The 20,895-nt window shown below is 39.5% G+C and overlaps 2 protein-coding genes and 1 long non-coding RNA gene across 4 annotated transcripts in view; 1 reads left to right on the top strand and 2 right to left on the bottom strand.

Annotated features, from left to right (window-relative positions):
- Positions 1–36: 36 nt before the first annotated feature.
- Positions 37–3,543, bottom strand: LOC138048811 (uncharacterized). Its single transcript, XM_068894931.1, has 2 exons — positions 1,873–3,543; positions 37–1,504 (listed from the first exon to the last, which is right to left on the bottom strand). Exon 1 carries the CDS (start codon positions 3,199–3,201, stop codon positions 2,194–2,196), a length of 1,008 nt encoding a protein of 335 aa, XP_068751032.1. The 5' UTR covers positions 3,202–3,543; the 3' UTR covers positions 37–1,504; positions 1,873–2,193.
- Positions 3,544–5,177: 1,634 nt separating this feature from the next.
- The window catches only part of LOC138049449 (uncharacterized), a 19,127-nt gene continuing 3,409 nt past the window's right edge, over positions 5,178–20,895 (bottom strand). Inside the window, exon 3 of the long non-coding RNA XR_011132385.1 lies at positions 5,178–5,271. This is a non-coding gene — a long non-coding RNA (uncharacterized lncRNA). The remainder of the gene's footprint in view (positions 5,272–20,895) is intronic.
- Positions 9,123–20,895, top strand: part of LOC138049445 (protein ITPRID2-like) — a 15,698-nt gene continuing 3,925 nt past the window's right edge. The window contains exons 1-9 of one of the 2 annotated variants that reach the window (XM_068895723.1): positions 9,123–9,382; positions 10,101–10,118; positions 10,671–10,820; positions 12,445–12,556; positions 13,251–13,379; positions 13,802–14,000; positions 14,582–16,498; positions 17,726–17,847; positions 19,960–20,107. In XM_068895723.1, the coding sequence (XP_068751824.1) occupies positions 10,739–10,820; positions 12,445–12,556; positions 13,251–13,379; positions 13,802–14,000; positions 14,582–16,498; positions 17,726–17,847; positions 19,960–20,107 (2,709 nt within the window). In that variant the 5' untranslated portion in view covers positions 9,123–9,382; positions 10,101–10,118; positions 10,671–10,738. The remainder of the gene's footprint in view (positions 9,383–10,100; positions 10,119–10,670; positions 10,821–12,444; positions 12,557–13,250; positions 13,380–13,801; positions 14,001–14,581; positions 16,499–17,725; positions 17,848–19,959; positions 20,108–20,895) is intronic. The other variant, XM_068895724.1, reaches the window with a different exon arrangement.

The following is a 20,895-nucleotide window of genomic DNA, read 5'->3' as shown; positions in this document are numbered from 1 at the left end:
TCTCCATCGGGTGATTGCAAAGAAACAGTCGACAACTTTTTTGGAGGACATTTAAATTTAATGTTTTGGTATTATGTAATGAAATGTTGCAAACATTATTTAACATTGCAAGTAGAGAGACTCTCAAGTTGCATCTTGGTAAACTAAAATCCACAAGTTCTCAAGTCTGAAGCATTCCAGCAAAAAATTGCATTAAATATTTTCAGTTCTCATTCTTCAAACTCATTACATGTTGGTGGTTCTTTGAGAGCAACTACAATGTCAATTTTATCACATATATCCTTAACATAAAAGGGTTGGCAAATAGTAAAATCCAAATTATGTATGTAAGTCTGAGACCTTAAGCACAAAAGGTTGTTACTCAAAGGTAGGAAGGGGCATACAAAAACAAGTCTTGATGACCCATTGTAAACCAAAATTCTCTAAAAATCATTTAAATTATATACAGAAATTCTGAGATCCATGTTTTCCCTGCTACTGTTTGCCACCCCTTTTCAGCACATATACATTATTCTGAAAGGGATCAATTATTATTGATCCTTTTTAGAATACAATGTACTGTCAACTTTTTGTACCCCAGCCTCTCCATCCACAAAAACAAACATGTACCTTTCTCAATATAAAAAAAAAGAAAAAAAAAAGGAATCATGAAGTAACCAAACAAACAAAATTACAAAAAAAAAATTGATTTTTTACATCAGTTCATATTGTGTAATGACAGTTGCAGTTTTATGATTGTCATGTCAGTAGCATTTAGTTCTAATGACATTATCAGGAAGGGATCTTTCAACCTTAAAATTTGCTTTTTACTGTACTACCAATCCAATTCACCTCTGTGTTGAAGCAACAAGTTCATCCACACATTTTTAAGCTCAAAGTTTCAATCGAGAAAATAATTATATGAAATCCTGTGTCATAAAAGACGAAAGGTTAGTTGACTTTTTTGTAGACCCAAAACATATTTTGAAGTCATTTGTTTAAGTAAGGAAATACCAGTAGCATTGAAAATGTGAAAACACTGCTCTATTTCTACTTTAAGACTCACTGCACCATTTTGGAAACAAGCTTTCCAAAACTGCTCTTCAAACCAGAGGAGTTGAAAACTTTGGCATAGCACTGGCTTCACAATGCTCAGGGATGCAGAGGTGGTAGTCTGCAATCTGGCAAAAAATTATTTGAATGCCTCATTACCAATAAGGGGAGATGGATGAAGGAAACCTACTTAGGGGACAGGCACAGATAGGTCGCACAAGAGAACAAACCTTAGATTTTCTTTTCAAATTTTACCAATTCAACATCTTTTCAAGAAATTATGGTCTAAACTCAAAACTAAACCATTTCAAGAAGACATTTGGCCACCTACCCTCACCCCTCCCCCACCACACACACACTAACACACCCCTTTTGATAAGTCCTATTTTGCATCCTGTACTGTAAGCTAGACTATTCCAATTTATATAATAACCCAAGTTATTCACGGATTTTGATGGGTTTCGACAAAACACTGACCCCCGGTCAACTGACCCCCTTACTGACCCCCCTACTGACCCACTATAAAATCAATGGGAAAATGAATACTGCTTACTTAAGCCTCAAAAACCCTTTTTAAACAGCATTGTTCAACAGTATTTAAGTCTAAGCACCCATTTTAAAAAGGTTAGCTTACATGAAGTAATCGGCCATCACAACAATAATCGAAAACTAACCTTTTTAAAATGGGTGCTTAGACTTAAATACTGTTGAACAATGCCGTTTAAAAAGGGTTGTTGAGGCTTAAGTAAGCAGTATTCATTTTCCCATTGATTTTATAGTGGGTCAGTAGGGGGGTCAGTAAGGGGGTCAGTTGACCGGGGGTCAGTGTTTTGTCGAAACCCGATTTTGATTGGTTCTTGCCTACGATCTATTAGAGGACAGACGCACGATTGACGTCACCATCAGCTTTTATGCGAATAAAGTTTAATTCTTTATTATATAAAACAAATAGATTCCATGTTGCCGTGCGTCTGTTCAGTAATAGATCACAGAAGACGTCAAAATGTGGTAAGAACATCAGTGACACACTCGGCTATCGCCTCTTGTGCCACTTTTTTGTTCTTACCACATTTTGACGTCATCTGTGATCTATTACTGAACAGACGCACGGCAACATGGAATCTATTTGTTAAATAGAATGCAAAGGGTTCGTAATAACTACTAACTCATAACTTGCCAACACTTGCGGTAAAATTTCTGGACGCTGCGGACATGAACTTGCAAAAATGCATTTACAATGGCAAATGACATGTTGGCACTGAGTAGCTCAGGCCATCTCCTAACATACACTTTGACACTACCGAATACAAGTTCGATTGGGTTGAAGTCATAAGAATACGGTGGTAGTTTAACAAGGGTAATGTTCTTAGGTGCTAAAATGTTTATTAGGTCTCTTTCATTGTGAATCGAAGCATTGTCCATTACCAGGAATGAATCGCGTGGAATTAAAGGAACAAAATATTGTGTCATACCGTAGTTAAACTGAAGTCTGTTGAAGCTTCCGTGGATAGGGTATGCTCCAATGATTCCGCTGTCGTAGCCGATCACACTTAATACTGACATTTTCACGCGTTCGTCTCCTCTGTTCGTGACTACGGGAACATTGCTATTTGTGTGGCACCGTCCAGTGGTTCGTACCCCATTAACGAGTTGAATAGCAGTCTCGTCAACAAAATAAAGCTTTCTTGGGTCAACAGTTCTTCTCCATTCCACAAAAGCCGTTCGTCGAGCTCTGTTCTGAGGTGTAAACCTTTCCAATGGTACCTTTGCTGCCTTGTGTCTCGTTAAATCTAAACTGATAAGAGTTCTGCAAATTGTAGGAATAGATGGAATTTCAGCTACAGGTAAGTTTAGGTCGTCTCGAAGGGCTTTCTGGATTTCAGTGAGATACATAAATGGGTCGTGTGTAACAAGTGCTTCCAGGTAGGCCACTTTCCATGGCGGCATAATCGTGTGCGGTGAACCTCTTCCTCCCGGGTCAAAAAGGCCAGTCGTCAAAAACTTGTTGACGATGTTTCGCGCAGTGTCGTAAGTACACATGTTCTCCGCTGCAGCAGCACCACAACTGCCAGTTCGAAGATAGGATGCGGCAATTTGGTATCGCTTCTGCAAGGGAAAAGCTGCTCCTTTTTTGTAAACGCCACCATGCTTGTTAATTCTCCACGCCATGTCCGTCAACACAACATTCCGCCGACCGTGTAACAAAACCAAACCAAAACAAAACTTTCGGAAGGCACATCAAATCATAGGTCTAACAGAACATTCGTCAAACAAAATACACAACGGATGAACGGAAAAAAAAAAAAGAAACGAAAACGTAATGCTATCGTTACACGCCAATTTCTTCCCCGCTTTCGTGATGTCGAGCAATATCTTTATTGGTTTTTCTTCCTAACTTGATTGGCTGACAAATCAAACCTCATCAGTGATTGGTAGAAAATTTTCGCACACCCAATAGGAACGCACAGAAAAACCAAACCAAAACCAAAACCAAAGTAATTATCTAATTACTTTCGACACTCAATTGAAAACCGCTCTATACAAGTAATTAGATGTAGATCTATTTCAAATAAGGGTCACGAGGTGTCCCCTTGCTCTTCTCCCTCTGTTTTCACTCACGTGATCAGTAACCTTGTTTTTCCATCGAAACAAAAGAAAACGTTTGCATGACAATAGAGGTCGATTCCTGGAGGATTAGTTGGGGACACCAACATGGCCGCCGTTCCTTAATTTAGGGAGAACATGGCCGCCGTGACGTCATGTGAAAACACTCTATTATGACTCGTGTCTCGGAATACAGACAACTAAAGTCAGAAAGTCAAGTGGTGAGAGCACTCGCCTCCCACAAATGTGGCCTGGGTTCGGTTCCCAGATTCGGCGTCATATGTGGGTTGAGTTTGTTGGTTTTATACTTTGCACCGAGAGGTTTTCTCAGTCTCCTCAAAAACCAAAATTTGATTTGATTTGCGTTAACTTGTTAATTTCAATTAGTGCTCTACAGCGCTAGAAGAGTAGACACTTAAATAAAGTTCCTTTCCTTTCCTTTTTTTCCCCAAAATGCTGCTCCTCAAGAAAGGATAAACTGCTGCATTTACCCTGATCTAAAAATAACGCTAATCTTTACCGTAACCTCATTGTTACAAATAGGAAGGAAATGCTTAGACTCAATAAGACACTCTTCGTGTTGGACATAAAATTGGGCTTGCACCTAATAGGCCATTTCCGAGTTCATGTCTACCCCTTCTTCAAAGCGAGTCTAAGTGCGAAGTTTTTGCGATGATAATTAGTTCTACTTTACATATGAATGAATTTAGAGAAAAACTTCGCACTTAGACACGCTTTGAAGAGGAGGCAGACATAAACTCGGAAATGGCCTATGACGTGCATTTCTGGATATAAGCAGGAACCCATGACCCGGAGCCTACAGCTCCCATACTGGGCCTATGTCACGGCATTTTTACAGACCGATCTATTTTTAGACTATCTTTTCCGGAAAAAACAAAGGCAGTTCCGGTTCGGTGACCCTATGAAGTCAGCAAAATTTCTAGTAATTGGTCATTGGGCTCCTGTGGGAGTCTCAATTGCGGGAAATTCAATCTAAAAATAAATCGGTCTGTGAAAACGCAGTTACACGAACACAGCAGAGTTGTAGGCTCCGGGTCATGGGTTCCTGGTATAAGAGGGGGTCCCACAAGCTGTTTGCAATGGGTTTGCCATGTAACCCGGTGTTGTTGTCTAGCACATTGTTATAGAGCTCTAAAGAGAGTTTGACTATAACATTTAGGTAAGTGAAAGGCACAAATACTATATCATCGTCATGATGTCATCATATCAGTGCTCTTTCCTCAATGGCTTCATATTCAAACAAGGGCGTAAGAGCCGTTCAGTGACGTGCGTATTAATTTTCCGCTACAGCAGTCTACCTCTTTGAAATTAATGAGCATATATTCATACGCGTGAGCTTCTTTAATTAAGCATCTTGTCATTAAGAACCGGCAATGGGGTTCTCCGACGGTCATTGTTGAACCTTTGCGTGTTGATCTTTTTTAAGTTCATGGCGTGAACAATGTGATATTGTGCATACAAATGAAGGATAAAAATATAGCATGAACCAACTTGATGATGTACCTACTCTCTGTAAGATGTATTGAGCTTCGAGTTTGCGTGGCACCTGAAACCTCTGCTCGCCTTGGTTTTCACGAAATTACTACAGCTTCGCGTAAGCCACGTCACCTGGAACTGAAAACAGTGACACGGTTAATCTTGTGTTAAGTTAGAAAAAAGAATGAACTATTTTTATACACAGTTAAGTAAGAGAAGTAAGAGGCGCATTTCAAATGAAAATCAAATGGCTCTATGTAAATTTGAAAGTTTGGACGAAGCAGTCTTTCGATGTCTGCAGTTCATGCAGCTATATGTTGATGAGAAGTACGCCAGGGATTTGAATGTTTTCAAACCTGAAACTTCATTTGCCCTTACATGACTTACCGGGAAAGGTTTTGGCGTATTTTGTTTTTAACAAGTTACTTGTTATCCGTTAAAAAAGGGAAGAAAATGCCACGAAAGCGGCAACCAAGAAACAGCTTATGACGCGTTAAAACATCCGAAATCGGCAACCGGCAAAACGTAAAATGGCGGGAAAATCGTGGTCACCTTGGTCGCTTATGACGTTCGTGTTTCACGTGAAGACGATGGTAAGTCTGTATTGTCGCCTACAACTCGGAAGAAAAAATTAGAGCCTGTCGGCTTTGTCTTTCAATAATTAATCTCGTAAAATATTAATTACACTCACAAACAACAGAGAGGTTTTGCATGATCAGAGCAACGACGGCGGCATGTTTTTCCTTTAAATTGAAACAGTTCAGACCAATCCAGTTAAAGGATAAAATTCACATTTGGTGCAACGTGAACGAGATCGGATAATCGCGAATTACTTAAGTAGCAGTGGCGTTCATCGTATTTTGCTCAAACTATTATGGAGCTACCATTCGGTCATTTTCCAATGGTGACCGCTACCTTTTTGCGAGATCAGAGTTCTCGTTTCGTTCGGATGTGACGTGAGAGATCAGAGAGCAAAAACCAAGACTACTTTTCGGTTTCCGTCCTTTCATTCGGTGTCTGACATTTGCAGACTGCAGACTAACCCTAAATCACAATTATTGAAAGCTAACCGTTTTAAAACGGGTTCTTAGACTTAAATAATGTTTATCAGCGCTATTTTAAATGGGTGCTTAGACTTAAATCATGTTTATCAGTGCTATTTGTAGGCAGTCTGCAGTCTGCAGTCTGCAAATGTCAGACACCGCCTTTCATTTGCGAAATTAGTTCGAAAATACGAACTTCGTAGCATCTCGGTTCCATGCGCTACCAATCAATCAATTTATTAAAATCATACCGTGGGATTGAGGTTGCCGTGAGTTTCCGAGACAGACTCATGTATAAAACGCATGACAAAAACAGAAATAAAAAATTAAAGGAAATACACAATAACAATAATATCAAAATTAAGTAAGAGTTACATATATGAAATTATAAACAATTGCAGGAGCTCATCAAGAGGAGCCTCTATCTCCTCTAATTCCTTGAGTCAACCCTTTCCCGAGTAAATTTATTTTTAGGAACAGTTTTTTCCCGCGAAAAGTATCATAATTCCCTTGACGCTGAGATAGCTCTGTTTTGATTGGCTTTTACAGTGGGCGTGCTGAATGTCCCAAGGGAGATTGGCTTTTACAACAGTGAGCGTGCTGAATCTCCCAAGGGAGGTGTTCTATAAATAAATCTACTCGGGAAAGGGTTGACTCCGAGGCCAAGTATGGGAGATAGAGGCTCCTCTTAATGAGCTCCTGACAATTGTTATCAACTATAATAATATTTAGTTGTAAATATGTACACATCAAGCCTAAAATAAAAAAAAAACAATTTATGATTGGCAATAATTACATAGACAGCTTCTCCCTAAATTTAAAAGATTAATAGACTCCAAATTTTTATAAAATGCATTTGAATTGGGTGACTGTTTAACATTTGTAGGTAGCTTGTTCTAAAGGTGAGTACTCTTACAAGTAAAAGAAATATGGAAATACTGGCTGTTATTAGCCTGCGAACGCAGACGTATTTCCGGCGGTCGTTTCTCTCCCCCCGCCGCCGGAAATACATGTTATAGGAGGGCTGAACAAGGTTACAACCACCTCCCCTTAAGTTATAATGTGAAACACGGAACTTAAAGAAATCAGAAATATAACAAGGCCCATTTCCCTAAATACATTTATATAATAATGAATGTGATTGTTCATATCTTCTAAATTCCAAAGAATTCATTCCTGCTATGGACAGTACAGAGTTGTAATCTATGTCGTTTCCGACATTTAAAAGAATCTTCAACATCAGCGTCGGAGGTACCAGTCTCTTTAATCGCCTCAAAGCTCCGATTTTAGCATAGAACTTCTTCAAGATGGCAGATACGTAGGCCTTGAAGGAGAGTTATTATCAATGTGGACACCAATGATTTCCTGAAAGCTTTCAATTTCAATGATAGAATTACCAATACTAAGGACAGGGTGGTAGTTAAAATTTCCCAAAATCGTGGCTTGAGATCGCGGGGCAACAAAATTTATGTCATTAATAAATATATTAAATAAGAGTGGCCCAAGAGGCTACCTTGTGGAACTCCACATAGGACAGGTGACCAGTCAGACAGAACTCCATAACCGTTAATTAACTCTTTGTTGTCGGTTGGAAAGGTGGGACTGTAGAAATTCCATTGCTCCTTGACTGACGTCGTAAGCATGCAGTTTGGCTAAAAGTCAGAAATTATGGCATATTGAATCAAATGCCTTGGTTACATCAATTGCAACAGAGCAAGTTGACATTTTTGAATGATTGAACTACAGGAGCCCCTGGCGTTTTATCTGGAGATCCTCAATGGACCGTGTGTCCCACTGGTTTGCGGGCTCTACAAGGTCCTGCGCCTACGAATTTTCGAAAACAACTGTAAATGTTAAGGTGTCAAGCTTTATCGCCCGTTGTCAAGCAAGTAGTTTCCCCAGTCCTTCCACGGGCGCTTTAAGAGTTGCAATCCTTAGCATTGACAGGAAGTGAAGCTTTTTTCCCTTTTGTTTTTTTGTTAGTTACCCCATTCTTTTTTAATGTTTTTACTCCCACAAAAACGATTTGCATGCAAATTAGGGTAAAACCACAACTTTAAAAATGCGGAAAATCCATTGTCGCTTGCGATCCGAAAAAAACAAGCGTTTACGGATAAAGCGCTCTGACGACCTCAGCATTATAATGATGATGATCCCCTAATATGTGCAGTGACAAGTCATGACAAGTGTAGCCATTGGCTTTCGAACTGGTTTATATAGACAGCTTGGTAGAGCTTTATTCCTAGTATCGCTTCATTTAAAAATGCTCTTCCATCGAAGCAGATTACATAAATACAAAAACCTTTAACTACTAAAAATAACTACTATAAATTACTTTTTCTGTACCTAATTATTAGAGCAACAGGAATAAAATATATGATTCAAAAGGAAATGATATAATAATCATATATTCTCCTATTGATTGGAACTTGTGAGCAGCCTCGAATATGCATTCTTTGACCCACCAGCATCATCGGGAACTGCTCCCCAATAGAACGTCTGGGCACAAAAACATTAGTTGAGCTACCCCTTAAACCATACTAGTGAACATTTGATGTTGGTTCGAAGAGTGCCCGAGTCAGCCCCAGCAAGGGTAAAGATCATTCACATACTTAAAAAAACACTAAATTTCCGCTATGTTCACTATTGTTCCGCTATTGTTTACTATATATTTAGCTACCAAGGTAAATACTTTAATAAGACACTAGAATGAAGGTTTTGTTGTTGTTGTTGTTGTTAAATATGCTGCCATGGAGAACAAACGAAATAAATACGCAAATTCCTAATCACTAATGAATGAATACGTAAGTTCTTGATTTGTATTTGTTCAATGTAGCGGATATTTTGCGATTTCCTCCAAACAAAAGTGCTGTTGTGGATATACGTCACGAAAACCGTCTGTTTGTATAACTTGTGACATCAATTCCGATTGATCCCCAGGCCTCCCGCCGCGTGATAAGAACTAAGCGTGCGAGTGATCAAGCCCTGGAACTGTAAATAAACGCAAAAAAATAAGAGCAAATAGTACAGCGCTTCATCACTGACAAGCTGTAGTTCTGCTTGGAAAACGTCAAATTCAACGCTTCACGAAGACGAACGATCGGCGACCAATTCATAGTCATACCAAGCGCTTCACGATATACTAAGGTCAGCTGAGTCATGGATGGTGATATCAGAAATGTTTCGGTTTTTGCGGAGTGATTTAGGTATGATATATATCTTTTGTTTGTAGCTTCCGCAGAGGTATTGTCTGCCAAGTCGTACGGTGTAGGGGTTAATGTCTTTAGCCAGTTCAATAAACGAGCTTGCTTTGCTTTGATCAAGTCACCAACATTTTATATTTTGATCGATCGAATAGGTTATTTCATTGTTCGCTCGATCAACTGAACATTCCGTGTTGGCATCTAATTTATGTGTTCACTCAATGTAACATGCTTTGATGTTCATGAAATTTTGATGTTAATCGATTTGTGTGGTTAATATTGTTTCTTTGCAATTGTATCTCTTTAAGAATTCTCGACCAATTCGATGAGTAATTTATTAACAATTTCCTTTAAGATAAAAAATACAAAAATAATATGGTTTCTTCGAGCCCTTCCATCGCTAAAGAGAGCGTTGAAACTTACAGGAAACTAAATTAATGATGGGTTTTAAAGTTTTTACCTATTTTTAAATCCTAAACAAAAACTACTATAGATCTGAAGCAATTAGCTTAGGCAATTTAACTAATTATGCTAACGAGTCACATTCCTTGTTTTAAGTTACCCTAATTTATATCAACATAACTCGCTGGTCAGATGCAATTTGCATGCATGACAGGCACCTTAAAAAAGTTTGAAGAGTTTCTTTTCTAACTATGCTCACATCTGTGTGCATTACGAAAGAAAAACAAGACCACCATTCCTTTTTTGTTTTGTTTTTCAGCTACTGGGCTTAATGGAGGTATGCTTTAAAGTCTTGTGGGTTTCCTCGACGATCTGTCATTTGAATTTATACATTATTTTGTATTGTTAATTCCACAATATATGACAGCAATTTTTTTATTCCTACAATCAAAATAAAAGGACAAGCAATTCATGTAGACAATAAAATTATTGCTTCATGTCTTGACTTGGTAACTATAGATCTGAATGCATCCAAGTCTGTAACTCAGATTGGGATTGTCAGGATTTTAATTTTATTAGGAGCAAAAGGGTTTAAGAGCAAATAAAATGGGCTTCATACAATCTATGAAACGATAAAATATGAAGTTGTTTTTCCTGCCAATGCAGTAGCCAAGCTTACATCATAAATACGGAGCTGTAGGTAACCCTCACCCTGTATATTTTTCTCAGTAGTAAATTAAAGATCCTTTAAAGATCCCACTTTATCCACAAGGATCTTTTGCAGATGTTAAAAAATCTTTGATGCTACTCAAAAGGCCTTGAAAACTCTTGTGAGGTTTATGACTAGCAATTATTACAAGTATTGATATTATTTTCTCTGTCTTTGAAGTAAACTCAAAATGACATGGCCTTCTACAAGATGGAAGAATCATCTTCTAGAAAGAGCTTATTGACCTAATGGAAAATACCGATGAAAAAAAGTCACATGGTCTGCAGTCAGATCACCTTGATGAGCAGGGAAGGCGAACTTCAGAGCAGGGTATATCTTACTTAATTAATGTTACTGTATTTTTTTCTCCGTAGTCAATAAATGCATTTACAGTGAACAGTTACGAAATTCTAACCTTTGGACTTTCAATTCGGTCCTTGAATATTATTTACCCTCCATAGCGTCTTATGGCACACAGTAAGCAGTTAAAAAAACAATAATTAAGATACTTCTTCCTACTTCCCTTGAACCTAAATCATTATTCAGAAAGATTAGCACTAGCAAATCTTCCTTACCTTCTCTTACTTCATCCACTTCTTCCAACTCAAGTTGCTTTCAATTGATGGTGGGATTGTCTTGTTTGTTTTTGTCAACTTTTAACAGCATAATTATCTTGATTTGTTATTTTGTGTCACTGACCTATGCCATATAATCCCCTGGATTTAGCTTCTTGTATTACAGTTTTAATACTCTTCTGTGCAAATGATTGTTTTGCTAAGAAAACTGTAGTGGTAGTAGCATTGATTTCTGCCTGATGCAAGTTTAAAGTCATCTTGTAATGTGGACTTGAAATGAGTTAACCTGTGAGAGAGCTGTCAGTAAGGAGTAAGGCTGTCAGCATGCATTTGTTTGCTCATGTTTTAGAGCATCTTAACGTTATTTTGGCCTGTTTAACCTGTTCTCCTAAGATCTTTTATGTCTTTAATTAAAATTAATTAAGTGTAAATAAATTAAGACACGCTAACCAACTTTTTGAAGACATGTTTCAGCATTACTCATGCCATCATCAGTTTAATTTAAATCTACAAACCTCCTTTGTTTGTCTTTTAAAGTGAAGAATTTTTTCAGCTTCAAAGATCTGATACTAGTTGCTTTAAATTCCCTAGTTGTTTATCAGTTTACATGTGTGACTGTAACTCCCATTACGTTGGTGAGACGTCACACCATTTTTCAACAAGGGTCAACGAACTGAATCTGTTGACTGACAAGAATTCTCATGTACAAACAAAACACCTCATTAGCTCACCTGGCTGTAAACAAAAGTGCACTCCAAGTTGTTTCACAATCATAGGCTCAGCTAAAGATGCTTATAGTCTTAAACTGAAAGAAGCCATCTATAATTCACAATTAAAGCCGGAGCTAAACATGCAATTAAAGCATAATAATAATTTTTGTTTTTTTTTTTGTAAGCAACCTGTTTAACACTTGTGCATGCACATAATTATGTTATGTTATGTTATGTTATACAAGTTCGTATCATCTTTTCAAAATATAGCCGTCATTTATATAACCAAAGTTTAAATTTTAAACATTAATGTTCTCCAATTATGACATATATATGAGAGAGAGGTTTGTTGATTTAAATTATACTGATGATGGCATGAGTAATGCCGAAACATGTCTTTCAAGAAATTTGGTTCGTTTGTCTTAAATTTATTTTGATTTTGTCATTGTCACGAAGTCATAATAAAGTGTAACAGTTGCATCGATGACCACAGATATGTATGGGTCTTACAAGCTAAGTTGCAGGGATTTCCAGCCAAGATAGCCTTTCTAGGAGCCAGCAGACTCAGTAGTGGTGGCTGGGAACTCCTCAGGCAGCCATTTTCCACTAAGATTCTAAATGTTACTAGCTGTTGTCACCAAAATATATATGTCCATTTACAATTTGCAGGAAGTATTCTAGATTCAGAAGATGACTTATTCCTTGGCACAGATGCCCAAGCATTTTCCTCTTCCAGAAAATCAGTGTTCTCTTCAGATGGGTCTGACAGTGTATTTACTGGGTAGGAATTCAGTTACTTACAATAGATACAAGCTCTGAAGGACAACTACCTTTCCACAATAACCCAAAGGGATAGGTTAAAGGTTGCTTCTAATTTAGGTTCAACTTAACTTTTTATGCTTTCTTGAGGAATCGATAATTATTATATAATGCGCCGATCAAATCGAAACTGCCCCCCCTTCCAATCAATAGCAGAAAAGAAGACAAAGACGGCGGGAATTTCTTCTATAAATTGAACAACGGAGTACAGTTTCATAGTCATAAAGCAAATGGTAGTGTGATATTTCTGTCATTTTGGTTAAAACGAGAAGAGAGGAATACTTCTGAAGTTCTCTCTTTTCCCAAAATATTTACTTTAAGAACTTCTGTTCCGTGTGTTGCCTGTTTTTCCTTTTGAATTTCTTGCAAAATAAAGGCGCGCCGTGTTACAGTTGAGTAACGACAATAATTTCCCGATTGCTTTTTTCCTCGCATTCCTACACTTAGTGATTGGCTTTAATATACCTAGCCACATTCTTAGCTAATCAGAGTAAAAGGCAAAACCAATTGTGATTGGCTGGTGCACGGTTTCCCGCGCTCAGCGCAGGCTGCATTTATTTGCCTCGCGTTGTGATTGGCTTATTTGATTCTCTGAATCTGTTGTGATTGGCCAAACTAGCCGCTTTAAAACGCTTATTGTCGCTTTATTTTACAAGGTTGCATTCTGACTCTGCCAATGAGAGTCCACGTGATCCAGGAACTTGCAGGGTTATTAAAAAGTTGGCCAGCGTCGGAAGAATTGACAGCTCCGATAGCCTCGGATCTGGTTTATCAGACTGTAGTAGGTGAGCATTTGCTGTCTCAAAAGCAGATTTTTTTTAATACTGTGCAACGTTATTTCGCATTTTCTTATATTTTGGCGATGAGCACAATATTCTATCGCCGCTTTCTGAACCGTTGAGACTGTGACTTTGTTTCAGTGTAGTGTTAAAGCTTAGGCATGCAAGTCTGGCTTGCTTGTGAGCGACATAAGTTGCATACCCTCCGAGGATCAGAAATGAAACCAAAGGTTTCTGCCCTTGATTCTGATAGGTTCTGATAGTTCATCCTCATTGTGTGATGATGAAGATGATGATATTGATGATGACCATGGTGATGGTGATTTGGAAATTCATACGTAATATCGTGAAAGGACAGTACCTTTATTACTGAGATTCTTGACTCAGGATTCTTCCATATCTAATAATATCGCTTTCTTTTTTTAAAGAAATTCGCATGAAGTCATCTCTCTGCTGAATGCAATGACCGTGGACCCAGAGGAGTTTCTCGCTGGCCTGGGATTTGCGGAACCTGACATGCGCTCTCGTATTCCAGACCGTTTTCTTCAGGGACCTTCAAAGGCACTTGGAATCGACGTGAATTTGTTTCGGCGAAGCTTGGATCAGGACGATCTCTACGCATCACCGGTACGAAATGGACACGACTAAATAGAAGTTTTAAGTCTGTGTTCGTCACAGAATAATTATATATTTGCAACCGAAGCTGTAACGTGGGAATAAATTACTCCATCGTGTGAGAAAGGGGCCCCCCTCTATCTTCGCAGAACATGATTGAAATAAGAGGAAAGGTACAAGATCTCCAATTCTTTTATCGTATACCAACACGTATGTATGTATGTGCTTCCACAATAAAAATTCAGGCCAAGCAATATGACATGACGATTGCCAGCCAGGGGCGCATGACTAAGCGTTAACATGTTTAGCATTGCTTGTCAGTGTTACGGCTGATTCAATCAAATTTTCTGGTGAAAACCTATGGATGTCAATTGGACTTTTAGTTAAAAACGAGAAATTTAAGTGCGTTATGCAATTCAGTATTTCCTGAGAAGTGAATGCTTGCGAGGAAACGAAACCCTGATATATCATTGGTTTGAGTTCGTGTTCATCAAAGACGCACACCGCGAATCAATATTTCCACTATTAAGATTATTTTAGGGAAAATTTAAATCTAAATCCTTCATAAAATTAATTTTGACCATTTTCCTTAGTCCCAAGATTCCCCAGTTTGGTCGGATTCAGGCTCCTGCAGGATCCCACTTAGATTCATAACATCGCCGAAGGAATCAGTAAGCCCGGTGCTTGATGAGGGACACAACCCCGTTCCCTTAATATCCGAACCAGAAGAAGCCACAGAGGACTCATTTGACTTAATGAGGCATCTTAGGCTAAATAAGCCTTGTCACGTGACCAAGGGCATGTTTCTGGAACCTGTAACGGAAGAACTTGAAGTTTCGTCGGTTGGTAGCGGAACCGTCCGAACGAGGATATCAAGAAGATTATCCAACGAAGAAGGAACGATCATAGTTCGGGAGGAATCGTTAGAACAAGCAAACGTAGAATCGGAGCTGTTACTAAGTTTACCGGCCGTAGAAAACGCAGAGAAGGGTACGGAATCAACGACGGTCTCGCGATCACTCTGCAATGAACAAAGAACGATTATGCTTCCAGAGACGTCTTTGGAACACGACAACGAGGAGTCGGGGCTTTTTTTCGGTGAACCGGTAGTAGAAAACGGAGAGGAGGGTATGGAATCAAATCAGTTTTCAGAATCGAAAGTTTCGGGAAATCCAGTCGAAGATGGATCGTTGATTTTCGTTACTGTCGAAGGTGACGAAGATATTGCTGTGAAAGGTAACTCGGAGAAATCTCCGGAGAATAATGCGTTGAATTCCTTTGACAACAGTGCAGAGATGATCGAGTGCGTAACCTGTGTGGCTGACGTTATGACGAAGGAAGGCGATGAAACATCTGCTAGCCTTGAGCACCTGCGGGTGGCGAGTGTCGTCGTGCAAGATTCGTTTGACCTCGAAGAAATCTCGACGAACGAAGACCTCATCGAGAAAGGATTGTCATCCACAGATCCAGAACCCGTTCTCAATGGCACATCAATGCGGAAACAGTTAACGAGAGAAAACAGCGGAGAAAGTAGCGGTTTTGAAGAAATGATACTTGATAAGGAAACGTTGAGCCCAAGCTCCATTTCTCCCACGTCCAGCGTGGAACGTTTTTACGCCAACAATTCCGCAGATAATGTGCGCATACCACTGGCAGCGCTACTTGATCCGGAAATGGTTGTCGTGGCTAATGAAAAAGTTGGTAAGGGCGAGAAATCCCCGCGTGCTACGTTTGCACAGAGGCGTACCAGGTCATTAACGAAACAGCGTCCAATAGATGAAGATACAATCCCTTCGTATGCGTTTTTCCCCATTTCCTCCGCGCCGTTCGATCTTACGGGTACAGGTGGAAGTCTGGGCACGAAATTAAGCCGTGATGTTTTATGGTCAGGTGCGAACACAAATTACGTAAAAAGCAAATCAAACAGTGATGTCTTGAATTCCACTTCGGATGATAATGGTACCGATCAGAACTCCAATGTCGTGTTAAACTCTGTACAGGAAAAGCCCGCCGTACAAGATAATGAATGTAGAGTACAGGAAACGGACTCCTTGCTTGAGGACAGTTCTGGACATGAATTTGTGAACGAGAAAAAACCATCCTGTGCTGAGGAATGTAAATATAATGCAATTTCTCCATCTGAGCTTCATTCAAGTGAAATAATCGGAGGCGAAGAAACTAGTGAGAGAATCAGTTCGTTGGCTGAGGGGCATATTTCAGAGCTAAATAATTCTGAAAACAACGTCGATATGAATCTTTCGGATTATACAAATCTAAGGACAGAGGGGTCTTTTGCTACCCATGGGTGCAAAAATGATTTACCCATGCCTAGAGGAATATCGGAAATTGACATGGATTCTGAAAGGCCACGTGATCGCCTTACTGGGAAAAATCTCGTGGTTTCATTTGCACAGAAAGAGCGGGCAGAATCAGGTGGCACTTGCGCAGAAGAGACACCGAAAGAGGAAGTTCAAAATCCATCGCAAAAAATTGTTTGTTTATATGAACAGGTCAGTTGATTGATAGTGATAATGGAAATCAAGTGAAAGGGACTAACATAAAGTTCATTTGCACTTTTCAATTTGCTTTTCTTTAAATAAATGTTATTTTTGTCTGCTTTGTTTGTTTGTTTGTTTTTTTCTGGACCACTTCCTTTACCTTGGCTAGTATTGTTCAATGTCTTTAGTTACTAGAAGACGCATTTGTTTTGGGGAAAGGAGAGAAGCGGTTAAGGAGGGGGTTGGGAAATTATGCTCAGCAAATCTTTTCAATACGTTGCGCCAGGAGCCCATCTGGAGCGTGCAACTTCCATACAGCGTTATTTTTAGACTAGCCCTTCCCGCGAATTAGGTCAACAAACAAAGGCAGTTCCGGTTCGGTGACCCTATGACGTCAGCTTAATTTCTTGTAATTGGTCATCGGGCTCCTGTGGGAGTCTCATTCGCGGGAAATTCAATCTAAAAATAAATCGGTCTGTGAAAACGCCGTTACACAAACACAATAGAGTTGTAGGCTCCGGGTCATGGGTTCCTGGTTGCGCCCGTTATTGGTTCATTCTTGTGATGCGCTCTCGGTGGTTCCCGTGCCAATTTCCGGCGCGTGGCTTTCAAGCAGTTTGTCTGTTTGCGCTACACTCAAAGGCTACGTTTACTTAATTTGTTGTCATTACTGCGCCAACCAGAGTGGTTGGCAGATTTTAATAACAAAATACATGTTCTTAAACAGATACCTTCCCCGTAAGGTGTGTATTATTTATTCGTGAAGGCAAACTTTATCACCTTGGAAAGGCAGGAATAGCACTTAAAATTTTAACTATTGCAAAAAGATAAGGTAAAAATCTATTGCCTTTGCTCGTAATTCCTTCACGATTAATCAGACATCTTTTCATGAGAGCGGTTTACAAAGGACTGACGAAAGACCAACATTGACCAGTCAAAGCAAACACAGAGAATTAAATGAGCCAATCATAACGCAAAGAATGTAGTACGTGCAGCCAATCCTAGGTACGGGAAAATACGCGCCAGCCAATCATAATTGTTTTTTTTTTGTTTGTTTTTGATTGGCTAAGAATGTGGCCTGGTTTTTTTTGTTTTCGTGGAATAACATTGCGTAGTAGCAGCAAGAAATCATAACAATTGCGAAATTACTTTCGCCTTTTATTTGAAAACCGCTCTGGATAGCTTCCATTCCTTCATAATTCACGCATTCTTTTTCACTTTTCTTTCTCCATACTGCAGCACCACCTTCACGAAATAAATGCTCTCGAGCAAAGCATTGAAAAGTACGAGTCAACGCTATCTTCTGGCGGACCGCTGGATGCACTGAAAACAATTTATTCCACTAAGAACGTGATTGCACGGTATGTTAGTTTTCTTATATTTCACTACACAAATCTAGATTCCGATTGGACGAGAGCAATTCAATTTCAGTTAAGTTGCTACGGCTACAACTCGCTTACGATCAAAACAGAAATGGCCGGCAGTGTTTTTCCTATTTTTAAGGAAAATGATGCGCAAAATACATGCGAAAGAACTCAATTCTAAATGAAACGTTTTTATAGCTCTAGCTCTAAATCGATCAAGAAGTTTTGTTAAGTGTATTTCAAACAAAAAGAAACGCACCAGCTCCTTGTAAATAGTCTCGTCCATAATTGTGATATTTTGAAAGTTCTCAAACTGTACTCACCGGAAGGGTTGTGCAAATTAGAGAACTTTCAGTTTTCATCATCACATGATTTATGCAAACTACGTACATGTTCTAGAGAATAAAACCAAACAAGTCCTATTTCGTTTCTTTCCTTGCTTTGATGCCTCGACTTCATCTCGGATAAGTTGAAAGAAGACTGGAAAGAACTGCTTCAGAGGCCCAATGACTAGTTTTTTAAAGCTCTCCCTTAAGAGCAAATATTTAAGTTTGAAGCATAAAACTCAACTATAGCCTAAAGCTTTCGTTTCTTAAACATAACAGCCATCGTAAGAAGTCCGGCTGATAAAAGGCAAGCAGTTTTAGCGACTTGCGAAGTAGGCCGACAATGGGGCCGGGCAAAACCATTTTGTGGTCAGAGTCAGGGTCGGCATTAGATTCCATCCACCAAAACCACCCTGGCAGAGAGGGAGAGACTGAGGTTGAGATTCAAACACACTTCGTGACGCCTTGTACATAGTACTTCGTGTCAAGCCACCTTCACATTACCATTTAGAATATCTATACAGAAAGTATCCCAAACATTCATAAATGCTAACCGTAGGCCTAATTAGGACTAAAGGAAGGTTTCTAGGCCTAAGGCTAGCTTTTATGAATGTTTGAGATACTTTCTGTATAGATATTCTAGATGTTAATTCTAAATGTTAATGTGAAGGTGGCTTGACACGAAGTACTATGTACAAGGCGTCACGAAGTGTGTTTGAATTCAACCTCAGTCTCTCTCTCTGCCAGGGTAGTTTTGGTGGATGGAATCTAATGCCAACCCAGAGTCAGGGGCTTCGGAGTACGTTTGGAAGTAAGGGGGGAGGGGGGATGGGAGCTAGGTCTTCGATCAAGCCAAAAATAACACTCTCCGTGGCCCCTGAGAGTGGGAGTTTAACCTGTAGCATCCGCGTAAAAAAACCTGTGAACTCGCAAATAATCAGCTGAGCTCTAACAAGGCTTGATAGCTCAGTTAGCAATGTGCAACGAAATGGCACGGAAAGAGGTTTAAATATCAGTCAATCCTAGATTTTTTCCCAGGCTACTTTCGCAACTGCTTATTAGTTGTTTCGTGAACTGTGATGCGCATTCTCGTTTGAAATCATTTTATGTAATCCGCACTTCAAATATATGATACATCAGAATTGCTTTCATAAACTTCACCCTTTTTCGAATGAAATCGAACTCTCGCAGTTGGCCAGTTCCCGGAATGGATTGACAGCTTAGTTGTAGAAAGTATGAGCTTACCTTGCTGAGCACAAGGACTCTTAACTACTAATTGGTGAGGCTGTAACTCAATTCAAATCACATGAAAGCAAAGGAGGTCAAGTTGAAAGTTGGTTTTTGGTGGGACGCAATTATACAGTGTGCACACCGCAATTTTGAGTGCATGCCTTCTAAGCCTGGGTTTTGCTCGCCACTCTTTACTCTCCCTCTTTCATTAGGGAGCAGGGAACAGGGATAGCGCAGTGGTAAGAGCACTCTCCTCGCACCAATTCTTTGATTGCACTCACGTGATAAGACGGCCATGTTGGTGCCAAAACAATAGAAAAATGTAGCTCAAGATTTGCATAATAATAGAATCAAATTCCCAAAAGACTTTTTCCCTATTGTTCTTTCCATCAACATAGCCTCCGTGACGTCGTATGCAATCAAAGAATGCGACCCGGGTTCGATTCCAAGACTGGGCTACTCTGGAAATTTCTCTTACATCATCGAAAGGTGGCTTTGGCCAATGGTAAAAATCTATCCCAACTACTTGTTGTCGTGTTCATGATTTTTGCAGCATAACAGAGGAAATGAATGGTATTCAAGAGCTTCGGTCGCAGATCAATAATGAGTTGGAAAGAATGAAACAACTGCTTGCTGAAAGGCGATCGATGCTGCTGGCAGGCACTATGCGAGATGCTGTTGAATCCAGTGTAAAACAAAAGGTGAAAAGCTTTGAAAGAAAGTTACGCTTTTTCTCGACAATAGGTTAGAAATGAACAGCTACACAGCAAGTGTCGCTCAGTGGCGTTCAATGAATAGACCGTTTTACAGTTCTGTGCTCAGATACCAGTCCTTTGAATAAAAGCGAGGCTGGAGTTGACCTGCCTTTAATACGAACCTCATTGCTTTTCTTATGTAAATAGAAACTCTTTAGCATTACAACAACATGATTTACATGGTGCATGGTTGTATCAAATCAAGTCAACTCTAGTCTCGCTTCAATTCAAAGAACTAGTACCTAAGCATAGAACTGTAAAATGGTCTATTGACACACTTCAGGATCATAATAAACCACGACAGGAAAATACTTTTCAGTAAATTTCCTTTGGATCACCACAGGATTGCATTCTTTGACTCAACAGTCAAAACCACCTTACTCAGCTTGATGAACAGCATCACAGGAAAGTCCTCCTCAATGAGTTTTACTTGAATAATCTCAGTAAGATTTCAGCCACAGATACAAAGTTAGGATCACCTTGAACTTCACAAGCAGCACCACTGGAACTTTATTTAAGTGTCTAGTCTTCTACAAGCAATTGCAAAAAGGTTGAGACACTGAATGAAAAATCCACCTCTTCTTCCTAAAACCCCTCTTCTAGTTCATAAGAAAAGGCTGAACGCCCCTCCCTGCCCCCTCCCCTTTTTCAATGTTGATACCCTTTAGTCTGAGTGCCAAGTGGAAATGGAAACAACTTTGCTTGGGGGGGGGGGGGGGAAGGGGGGTTGGAGA

This window comes from Montipora capricornis, chromosome 5, assembly GCF_036669925.1.
Source record: "Montipora capricornis isolate CH-2021 chromosome 5, ASM3666992v2, whole genome shotgun sequence".
NCBI lineage: Eukaryota > Metazoa > Cnidaria > Anthozoa > Scleractinia > Acroporidae > Montipora > Montipora capricornis.
Note: the sequence above shows the minus strand (reverse complement) of the source record. Positions and strands in the feature narration are given on the sequence as shown.